This window comes from Larimichthys crocea, chromosome VII (assembly GCF_000972845.2).
Source record: "Larimichthys crocea isolate SSNF chromosome VII, L_crocea_2.0, whole genome shotgun sequence".
NCBI lineage: Eukaryota > Metazoa > Chordata > Actinopteri > Sciaenidae > Larimichthys > Larimichthys crocea.
This window is the reverse complement of record NC_040017.1, coordinates 6,305,002-6,317,309: the sequence shown is the minus strand read 5'-3', so window position 1 is coordinate 6,317,309 and position 12,308 is coordinate 6,305,002. Positions and strand designations below refer to the sequence as shown.

At 40.0% G+C, this 12,308-nt stretch overlaps 1 protein-coding gene across 1 annotated transcript; it reads right to left on the bottom strand.

Annotated features, from left to right (window-relative positions):
- Positions 1 to 27: 27 nt before the first annotated feature.
- mrps22 (mitochondrial ribosomal protein S22) lies at positions 28 to 4,682 on the bottom strand. The gene is made up of 8 exons (XM_010731396.3): positions 4,512 to 4,682; positions 3,885 to 4,027; positions 3,625 to 3,789; positions 3,181 to 3,324; positions 1,646 to 1,729; positions 1,234 to 1,379; positions 1,033 to 1,141; positions 28 to 425 (listed from the first exon to the last, which is right to left on the bottom strand). Exons 1-8 carry the CDS (start codon positions 4,636 to 4,638, stop codon positions 327 to 329), a joined length of 1,017 nt encoding a protein of 338 aa, XP_010729698.3. The 5' UTR covers positions 4,639 to 4,682; the 3' UTR covers positions 28 to 326.
- Between the last annotated feature and the right edge of the window lie 7,626 nt (positions 4,683 to 12,308).

The following is a 12,308-nucleotide window of genomic DNA, read 5'->3' as shown; positions in this document are numbered from 1 at the left end:
GGCCTTCAGTTATTTCACTCACAGTAGTCAAGTACAAACATCTTTATTCTGTTCTGTACATTATTTGACGTAACACATCAGGTTGGCCCAAATGAAATACACATATAGACAATAAGAGCATTTTACTACAGTTTCTCTCCATGGATAAATGACACACACTGTGCATCTTACAACAGTTTCAAACTGTGTCTTCACCTTTCAGTGAAGACGCACATGTTACTCTCCGACTCAAACAGCGACATGCTGCTGAGCCGTTTTCAGTCTGTTCTTCTGGTCTCCTCCTCATTGTGGATGGATTTGTATATGTCAATCTAGGATTTGTCCAGTCAGGCAGCAGAACTCCGTCCATCTCCAGCTATCTGTTCATACGCCTGCAGGGCTAGATCGATGTAGCCCGCCTTCTGGGACTCTTTTTGGCTATAGATCTGCAGGGAGAAGGGTCAGAGGTCAGCATAATAGGAGAGAAAGGTCACCCCAATTACTTTGAGTCAGGAATGTGCAAAAAATAGAAAAAAAAGGTGTGTTCTATTAGTACAGTCATTATTAATTGTTTTAGTGGCACAATAATAAAACACAGTTAAGTATGTGCTCCACAAATGAGGCGTGACTAAATGTGAGGCCTCGCCTGACAGTGACTGTAGCAGACAGACACACACACCCGTGTCTCCTGCCGCTAACTTTTCAGATTAAATGGCTGTCATTCTCAATGTCCATTCCCCACTGCTTCAAGGCCGTGGGGATGTGAGCGCTAATAAGACCTGATGTGTCCCGGGCTTGGCCCCGCAGTTCCCACACTGGAGACAAACCCAGACCGCTCACACAGGAAACCTTAGATGAGACGGCCCTGACTTGACTTCTCAAGGAGGTACACCGACTCCTGATTTACTCTAATACCCGAGGGATACAATTCATATGACCTGGACAATGTCTGGATCAGAGGCCAATATATAATGTACACAGTAAATTGAACAGAGGTGTAAGATAAGAGTTATGAGTCAGCAGATATTTCCCGTCAAGGTTGTGTGTTTTTACCTTAAGCAGGTCGGTGCCAGAGGCTTGCTGGCTGGCAGCTTCCTGCGCTGACTCACTGTGGGGGTGGACCATGTTGAACAGAGACACTAGGCTTATTGCATCCTGGAACCTGGAAACACACAAACACACACATGGGTTTTAGGTCACAGCTCTTTGCTACAGTGACTGAAAGTACCAACAAAGACACACACACAGACTCACAGCTCTTTCTTCAGCATATCCACTATAAGCCCGTCCACCCTGCGAGCGTTGAGTAGGTACCAGGTCATGCCCCCGAAATGTCTGGTAGAGCGCAGCAGGTCATATTTGCCGTGCTTGTCCAGGTTCTCGTAAGTAGCTGCATGTATCTAAAACACAAAGCACACAGAATGGAGAGGATCCTAAACCTACTGGATGTTGTGGATATTCATTGCAACGTCGTTCACTTCAAAAATCATAAACTTCCTATCCACACTCCTGTTTCCATTTTACACTCCGTAGATCAAGTGACTCAAAGGAAATGCAGAGGCAGACTCTGGAGATTTCATGGTTTATAACAGGCTGTATGGAGTCTGCACATTTGAGCGCAGTTGGTGAGCGGGTCAGAATAACAGGAAAATCAATGTCGTCTTACCCTGATGTATTCTGAAGAGTCTGGTTCAAATTGGACTAGACACAGGTCCAACACGTCCTCGTGACGGTCTTGAGAAAACACCATCTAATAGTAAGAAATAGATTTATTATTATGGGCCAGAAACTGTGAAATGTAAAGCCTCGACACTCACAGGTGTTTTCACTTATAAGACAGGACTGCAGGACTGTTCACAGAGACAGTTTACGGCTCATCATTGAGTGCTTTTACATGCACATTAGTGTCCCAGTAATTACTGGCAGTTTCTTTGTGCATGTGAACATCAGAACGCTGTATCAGCTCTCATCCCAGTTCAGAGAAACCTAAATATATGCCAGATGAAGTACTGTGTATACATATTAACCAGGTGCCAGGTGTATGTATGCATGTATGTATGTATGTATACAGTTGTCCCTCGCTATATCGCGGTTCATTTTTCACAGACTCGCTGTTTCGCGGATTTTTTTCAGTGTAATTTTGCATGCTACTGTACAGTATGAACGCGCATTGTGTTCTGCGTCCGAAATTGGCTAAGGGAGAACCGCACATGTGTTCTGCGTCCTGTTTAAGGGAGTACTGTACAAAATGGTGTGTAAAAAGCTGTATAAACGTGTGTGGTTAGGGGTTTACGGCCCTTAAAACATGTATAAAATTGTAAAACTTACTTCCGGGATTCGTTTATTGCGGGTTATTTTTAGAACGTATCCCCCGCGATAAACGAGGGACCACTGTGTGTGTGTGTGTGTGTGTGTGTTGTTATATATATATGTATATATATAAAAATAAAAGAGTGTAATGATGACGCACATTGAATATGACCCTTGTGCTATACATACACTACTGAGAACAATAGGTTTTGGGTTCGGAAGGGTGAGGTAAACGCACCACAAATCATTTTCAGTTCACTCATTTTGACCAGGTGTTATTTAAGGTTAGCTCAACACTTAGCTTACAGAACCCTGATTTGTTTGTCTCACGCACGCGCACAAGGACGCAGATGAACGTGCGTATGTGTGCAGATGTGGTCACACTATTCCACTGATCTACAGTGATGTACCAAAAAATGCAGCAATGTGCCAATAAATATGGAAGGAGAAGACAGCAAGTTACAGTAGTACCCATGGATGTAAACAATACAGGATTTTAAGTTGTTTTACAAATGTTTCATGAGGAAAAACAGGCTTTTGGGTGGCAAGAATACACAAAATGTGGCCGCTTTAATAATATTAACAATGGTTCTGTTCAGTGCAGGTGTCCCACTAAGTAAAAGTGATCCAGCATGTACGATACAAAGGCCCTGTAATTGGCTGACATAAACAGAATGCAGTAGTCACCATAGGTTTTAGTTCAAGTTTCAGTGTCCTGGTATTGTGCATGATGGCTCACTTGAATCTACAGTGAACCTACTGTGACAAGTCAAAACAACTGGTGTGGAAAAAAGCCCATAAAATAACTGTATTAGATTGTTAGTAAGAAAAGCTGCAGCGGGGACCACGACATGAAAAGATCCACTAAGTCTTTTCAGAACATTTTCCTACTTTGAGGTTCTCCTCCTTGAAGATGAGAGGAGTTGTGAGTTTGCGTCCCTCCTTGGGGAAGTAGACCTGAACAAGTCGGTCTCTCTCCTCCCAGGTCGCCTTCCTAAGGGTCCCGTTGGGCTCCCGTACAACAATGAACCTCTCCTGTGGGGAAAAGCAAAGCATACAGAGTGTGACTATAGGAATATATTTGGGCCGTGTCAAGGTCCAAAGTCCATTAACGAAATATATAAAAGCATAAGACCAAGTGAGCAGCGAGGATGATTCATTTTTTATTTTGTGATGGCACTCTATAGTGCCTCCCACTGACCAAATAAATTATGACATTGTATATTAAAAATATGTGAGCAGCTGCACAGCTTTCTACATAGATATGAAGTGAAAAAACCCATCCAACCTTCAGTGTCACACATACACACAACATAAAAACACCATGTGCCTAACCCTGTGCGGGATGTTGTAGGTGATGTCTGTGAAGACGAATTTGGCCGTGTCCATGCCATCCAGGATCTTGTCCTCAGACAGCACGTCGTCAATGGGCTTCCTCTCCGGCAGGACAGGGGGCATCTTCAGCATCTTCTTAGCCTGCTCTGTGGCTAACTCGTTGGCCTGGAAACGCAGGTGAAGGGGATTGGATGAGACAGGTGTTACAGTGCCGTGTGTGTGTGAGAGTTTGTCACAGTTTATTTTAAAAAAAAAGGCACCTGCTCAAGTTGCTCGTCGGTCATGAGTTTGTATGTGGGCGGCTTCAGCTCCTGCTTAACGGGTCGGAACACTTTGTGCAGGTCCAGGCCCGTTATCCTGGTGAGGATGTCCTGAACGGCTGGATCTGTGAACTGAGGCTTGGCTGGAAGAAAAGTTAAACAAGTCAATAACAAACATAAACTACACATGCAGAAATGTGATATGAACTTGCAGTAAAATAACTCAGACTGGGCTCTTTATAAATATTGTCATGTTTAACTGTAAAGTTGCAATAGCCGGTTTATTATAAGACTAACTTACATAATATATTAGACTGTAAATTCTTTGGTTGGACTATGTTAAGGACTTTAACGCTATGAAATATTATTATTAGACTTGTTTTCAGAGCTGGTGACACCTCATTAGCTAACTACTCTAATGCCGAATTTATTCAAATATTGTAATAATGTGTAAAATGCATTAAATATTCTCCTACATGGTTTATATATCTCACAGCACGTCAGACAATCTTAAAGTGTCCGCCTCGTTAAGGGGCTCTGGCGCCCGCACGGAGACACGCTGCAAGGTCAGTGTTACAGTGTGGAAAACATGTCCAACACAGAGACATTCACTGCATTAACACATACCGCTGTCTTGTGTCCCGCTGCAGAGAGTCCTGGCGCTACATTTGACCAACAATTGTTTGCTCTTTTGAACATTTTTCACCCGAGAGTAGCTCCGGAATAAGCACCGTGCCGTACCGAGCGCCGCCATGTTTGTTATTACCTCATAGAGGCGACCTGACCTTTGACCTTACAGCCAAGCGGTGATGGGATATGTAGTGTGTTATGTGTGTGTGCGTTTATAGCCTATAGCCTATATTTAATTTGTTTGTTTTTCTTTCCCACGGTCTACCATTGACCATTTTAGCAACAGAGCAACAGACAAAACACAGAGACCAAGAAGACTGCTTTTTTTTTTTTTTATGTGTGGCCATTTGTTACGTAAATGTCAGAAGAGGTAAAAAAAAAAAAAAAAAACATTTTCTTAAGTAATGTTTAAAAAAAAAAGCTTAGACAAAGATTTATAACAGCAAAAAAACACAAAGTAAAATATAATAACTGTCTTTTAATAAAAGGCCATTATAATGTTTGACCTTTCAAAACTACTAAAATTATTTGTTTGAATATAATTCTGTAGACTGAACCCGTTCTTTGGTATTTGGAACTCACAATCAAATAACAGTACATGATAACAATATAAAACCTTAATATAATAATAATATTTGAATAATAATAGTTCTATTTTTATCACCAGGTGGCGCTATGCTACCAAATATCCTGAAAACCTTCAGGATCACCAGTAAAGCATCTGACTCTTGCTCTCAGTGAGGACAGATAATGCTCATGTATTCATGTCGTGTGTTTATATCAAAGTCTCACAGCCTCTTTTGTCTATCTTCTTCATGGTTCAACTCTGTGTAGCCTACACACATTCCTCATTTGTGATTACACCGTGTTCTTGAATGGGCTGATAACTTGAAATCAAAAAGTAAAAAATAAAAAAAAAACTGTCTGGATGATAAGAACTGTGCTAAACATTACACTTATAGAGAGAAACAATCACATGCTCAGAAATGTGTGCTCTCTATCAAGTCACTTTTTATTTGCCCATTCGTTTATTAACCTCTTCCTAAAGAATTAGTGTGTGAAATGTGACTGAAATTACGTCATAATTAACAATCATCCTAGAAATACATAGATAATTAATAATTTGTTATTGTTTGATTATTTTTGTCCTGTCTTTTTTCTCCTTTTTACTTCTAGATTTTAATAATGAAAAAAGTCAGCATTTTAACAGGAGAGCTGTTATGTAAAATACATATTGTATTGGATAAAACAATTGGATACAGTTAATATTTTTTTTAATAAAAAAGTTTTAATGCTATAATAAGACACAGGATGCAACCATGCACACACACACCTACATGCACAGTTGTGTCTCTATGCACAAAATATACATTATCATATGTGCATCTCTCAAGTGTTTGTTTGCTCTTGCAAGAAGTCTGGTTCAGCTTAAAAAACGGTCACACAAGAGATAAAATGTCACCGTCTTGCTGCACTGCTTCACGTGGCCCAGTAAAGTCCTTGAACAGTAGAGATACTGCACATCACGCTATGCAGCTTTGGGGGTCATTTGTGCTCTTAAAGCTTCAGTAGTGAGTCATTCACGGACTCATAAAATCTTTAGTTTGATTCCTCTGCTATAGCAGATATTTCTCATTAATAAAAACGAGATTCACGTGTTTTTACAAAAAGGGAGGCTACCATAAATATGAAAGTGAAATGAGATTTTAAATCTTGTTTGTCTTAACATTATCACATTGGAAATTTAGGGAATTTTGGGAAAGTACTGCATGATTTTATACTACTGTTATCAGTACATGGAACTTGTAGTGAAATGGTTTTGTTAATCACTGTTTTTATTATCCTTAAAATTAGACATTTACAGCAGTGTAAGGATTACTAAAATACCCTTACTCTTCCAGTGGAGGTAAATACCTAAATTTAAAGTTAACTTAACTTGTTGATTGGTTAAAGAAGAATGAAAAAATTATAATTAACTTGTTGATTGGTTAAAGAAGAATGAAAAAATTATAAAAATGGCAAAAAAAAAAAATCTACTTGAGTCAAAGTTTGTTTCATGTGGCCTTCAGCAGTTAAAGGTCATATTATATATTTTATTATAGAATATTGGTAATTATACAATAAAATACAATAAAATATGTAACATATTATTGTCCAATAGAAAACAACAATACTTTCTGACTTCACTGTCTATACAGGGTTGCAATTATACACATTAGACTACATAATTTCCTAAAACAGCTGGACGATGTAGTTTTTAGTTGCAATAATGTATCTATTGGAGGCTATTTTCAGTTGTAGATTCGTAGCGTACAGCAGCAGACGGTGAAACTGCCTCTGTTCATGGTAATGTAGAAACATGTCAGTCAGTGCAACAGTGTGACTCATTGATGTGTTTTTAATAGTTTTTTTTTTTTGAGCTCCCTGGCACAGACATATCAGACTTTGGCTACACAGACGCTACTTCAAGGATCAATCTTTTCATGGGATTTGGTGAAAAGATGGAAAATATGCATCAGCAGACATAAAAATGTGACATGACGACAAGAATTTAAAAGAAGATTCAAGCAGTTGACTTTCACTCCCATTATGAAGAATAAAATTTTCAGCTTTTCTTTTTTTTTTCATCACGGAGGGATTATAAGATCAAATGACGCCATCTCTCTCTCGTTGTTTCTGTCTGCTCTCGCTCTGATCCCCCTCAGCACACACATGCACAAAGTCACAAGCTCCCAACATGCTACCACTATCCACAAACCCCCCAAAAAAGCCAGCCGCCGCCACCACACAACCCTAGAGATCATTAATAAAACCTCATGTGCCACGCACAAACCCTTCCTCCAGGATCTTGTTTCCCCTCTCCCCTCCACCACCTCTTTTTCTCCCTCCACTCTCTCCCCTCCCTCCTCCGGGCCCTGACTCCCCCACTAATCTGCAGTAGGATTTAGATATTAAGCGGACAGATGGAGGTGTGGTTCTGTTGGTAATGAGGTGAGCAGTGGCAGCGAGTCCGGAGGCCCAGACACCGGCGAAACGACGTGTGGATTGAGCTGTAAGAGGCCCCAACACAACCAGATGTACACAGCTGTCACACTGCTGACAGAAAGTAATCCAGCAACCCCAGCTCACTGCCAGAGAGAGAGAGAGAGAGACAGGATTAGTATCTCTCCTGTGGCTGCAAGCAGTTCGGTTTGTTTTTTCCAGATCTATCTATCTATCTATCTATCTATCTATCTATCTATCTATCTATCTATCTATCTATCTATCTATCTATCTATCTATCTATCTATCTATCTATCTGTCTGTCTGTCTGTCTGTCCATCTATCTATCTATCTGTCCATCTATCTGTCTACATATGAAAGAAGGGGGGGCATGAACCTCCTAAATGATCCTAAAGTGCCACTTAGTTTCAGCTCCCAGGTATGAAATGTGAAATGTTCGCTGTTGAATTGGAATTTCCGTTCACCTCCTGAACTGAGATTGAAATGACCCTGAAATAGAAGGCATGTGGTGGATCCACATGGACACGGCTTCTTTGGCGTGCGCGCACACACACACACACACACACACACACACACACACACGCACGCACTGCAATGAAGTTTATTAACTAAATATTCAATACATATAATGTCACGTTTCCATCGCAGTTTCATTTGTTTCTTGTCAGATTTTTCAGTGTGAATAAAACCAGAATTCTTTATTGATTTGACTCCAAAAATTGCTTTAAAATTCATCACAAATATAAGACTGAAGGGTTTTTGAGTCTCAGTATCAGAATAAATGTGTCCTATAACTGAAAATGGCAAAATAACTGAGTACAATGTACAAATGTACACATGTACTTTACTTATTTTAAATGTGATGTTGTTTTGTATATCTACACCACTGTATTTATACATGTATTTATCTTATTTTTAGCTCACCTCATTTACGTATTCCTATTTATTTCACAGATTTAAACATATGACAATATAATAAAACATGAAAGATGAAAATGTTCCTCACTATATTAATTTATAAACATTCGCTCCATCTTAACCAGTTGTAATATCAAAACTTACACATGAATGATTATATAACAAAGACAAATCTGCATCGTGAAGACTTTTACTTTTAATACTTGAAACATAATTTTTACAAAAGCATGATTCTAAATGCAGTAGTAGTATTTTCCTTAGTACTGCCACTTTCACTTAAGTAAAGAATAAGAGTACTTCTTCTACCACTGCTCCTATGACAGTCTGTTGACTGTCATAGGAGCAGTTTGAGTGTAAGCGTGTGTGTCAGCGTGACTGGGAGCAGCAGGAAGCTGAGAGGTGAAACCTGAGTGTAGAAGAGGGACTGGATGTGGGTGAGAGAGTGGTGGGGGTTGGTGTGGGGAGATCATGGAAAGGGGATGCGTGGGGTGTAAAGGGTGGTGGGCCGGTAGGTGGGCGGGTGGGTGAGCAATGGTGGTGGTGGTGGGGCACTCTGAGAATGACTCCTCACCGCAAATGTTTATTAAGTTTTCTGCACAGTGGACGGAGACCGGGTTCAGAGGAGGGTGAAAAGGAAAGGTGTGTGTGTGTTGGGGCGTAAGTGTGTGTGTGTGTGTGTGTGTGTGTGTGAGAGAGAGAGAGAGAGAGAGAGAGAGAGAGAGAGAGAGAGAGAGAGAGAGAGCGAAAATGTGAAGAGGATGTCTATCCTCAAACAAATGAAGCGTCAAATACGAGGACTCTGAGAGGAGATGGTGGAACAAATCACTTCATTTGAAACTTGTGTTTGTGCCGTTTCCTTTTCAGATCTTAGTGTTATGAAGTGACAGGAAAATGTGTGTGTCTTTGTCGTCACCAGTTACTTTATAATATTTTTATTCTTGTCCCACAGTCCACTGCTGCATGTGTTTAAATAGTATTATGTCACTGCAAAATCAACCATAATTCTCCAATACTTGTTTATACTTGACACAACCTTTTCACACTTGAACAGCGTATAGCACACTTATACGTATTTTTGATTTTGTTATATCTTCTATTTCATATTATTCTTTTTTTTAAATTAAATTTAGTTGTATTGTAATTCATTTGACTTCTTTAACTTTATTATTTTTTATCTTTTATGTCACTTTACCTAGTGCTGTTGCTACAACTAGTGCTCTTAATGCACACATTTGATTATATTGTTGACCATGTGTTACCCTGCATATGACAAATAAACCTGAAAACTGAAATTGAAACTGAAAACTGAATCAGTTTTATTCATTAAAATTGACTTTTTTTTTTACTTTCTTTTGAAAAGTCAATATATATAGGAACTTGTCCCTTTGCCACAATATATTGTATATTGATTTATTCAAATGCATAATATATTTGTTTCGAGACATGATTTATTACTTTTTCGAAGTTTTGGTTCCCATGTTTTGTCTTGGGTTTGCTGTATTCTTCATGCTTTGCCCATTTTACCGTGACATTTTGGCAGGTCTGTCTCACCTTGTAAAACAGACATTGTATGTCAAGACTGCTTGACAGGAAAAATTCATCATGTTTCTGGACTCACTCATTCTTGTGTCATGCTCTGTTGTGTATTTTATTTGTGTAAACCTCAATAAGATGAAACATACTGTTGGTGCTGACAAGTGACTAACAGTGCGAGAGAGAATTTGTAGATTGTTATAGTGTGTGTGTGTGTGTGTGTGTGTGTGTGTGTGTGTGTGTGTGTGTGTGTGTGTGTGTGTGTGTGTGTGTGTGTGTGTGAGAGAGAGAGAGAGAGAGAGAGAGAGAGAGAGAGAGAGCGATATTGTGACTTAGGAGTGGGCACTCAAGGCCAGTCTTATTCTCCTCCTCCTCCTCCTGTTCTTTGAAGAAGAACGAGGATGGGAGAGAGGGAAGGTAGAAGGACAGTGATAGGAGAAGTGAGGGGAGGAGAGGAGAGGAGGGGTGGCAGAGGGCACGGTGACATTACCACCAGCCTCCACGACCTCTCTCCGAAGTTGACTTAATCATTCAGAGACTGGGAGATTCAAATAAAAGGAGAAAGTGTGTGTATTTATTGATTAGTGTAAGTTTAAATATATAACACGTTCTTCTTTTATTCCCTCCTTGTTCCACACTCAAATCTTAAATTACATAAAGAAAAAGCTAAATCTGCCAGTAAGCAAATCAGCTTCTACAAACACTTTAAAAGCTAAGTCAATTTTACTTATTGATTAATACATAATTCCAACTTGTTTCAAGGTGCATTTACCTCACTGAATAAAAATTCATGACAGTCGATTTTAACAGGAAATGAGAGAAGAGAAAGAGGTGCTTATGGCAGGCAATATAGATCCCCTGCTGGAACCGAACCGGGGACATTGCGGTCATATGGTATGTGTCTTTTAACCACTATGCCACCAGGACACCTCAAGCAGAATAATTTTAACCAGCTGACTAAATGTTTCTCTTGTTTGGGAAAAAGAAACGGGAAAAAAAGATTTTATGATGATGTTTCTGATTCTGACATTCAGTGCCATTCGAGGCAGAAATAGAGATTAAAAGAAGTCAGAGAGTGTGGATATGGTGTGTGTGTGTGTGTGTGTGTGTGTGTGTGTGTGTGTGTGTGTGTGTGTGTGTGTCTGTGTCAGAGAGGGGCTATGAGGAGGGTCAAAGTCAGGGATTGCTAGAGGTATGAACGCTGATGGCAGCAGAGTTCACCTGCACCTACTGACCTTCACTGACCTCCTTCCATCTGTTTATATTCAGTGATTCCATGCCTCGCAGAAAACACACACGCACACACACACACACACACACACACACACACACACACACACACACACACAATCAGAGATTTGTTAAAGCAGGTGACATTTAAAACTCTGCATTGTTAAGCACTTGTATCATGCCACATTTCTTTTATTTGTTAAATACTGAATTAAGCATTGTGTGTCCAGTTAACTGTATTTTGGTTGAATATATTTTTACAGTTATATAGATTGACACAGAGAAAACATTAACAGAAACACACCACTTATGTACTATAGTCATTCATCATTCTCTAATGCATACTCACATTTTCTCATCAGAAAGTACTGACTTAGTTTGGTAACTTGGTTTCCAGGTAGTGCATAAAGAATGGCTGCAGCTGGCTTTTAGCAGCCCACATCAGCTTTTCCAACGTCCAGCAGCTTCACAGGCTCTTCAGCCTTTTATTAACACAAGTTAACTGCTACGACCTGGAAATGTAGCAGCGTCACTAAAAAGACAGTAAAAGAAACATGAAGTTGCAGGTCAGCCAAACTTATAGGGAAGAGAGATTTTTAACTTTGACTTTGCATACCGTAGTGGTGCATGCAAATTCTTTTCCAGAAAGTGGGAATATTACTTTTGTTTTGACTTTGAAAGTGGCCCAACTGTTCAAACTGCTTGTTTAAAACCTCTCTGCTCGCCTGTTTCATGTGTTTCTTGCCTCGTGTGTAATTATGTTTTTAAGTTGAAGTAGGCCTTCACACACAGATACTTTGTTTCATAGATACGCACTAATCTACTTCAGCCTCACCTTCATTCCCCATAACCCCCCGCCAGCTCAAGCTGAAAGGAAAACCAACCCCGACCCACGCACACCTCCAGAGGACCTGAGCACTGCATTTGTTTCCAACTAAACCCCCGGCCGGCCTGTCGGGTTTACGGGGGTTTACATGCAATGCGAGAAGTAGCACACACTCCTGCACCCCACACACACCCCTTCACTCTCACTTTGTTATTTTTATAATTCAAGATTGGGGTGGCTAAGAGATGGGGTGACAGGGGGAGCGTGGCACTGATAAGGTAGCT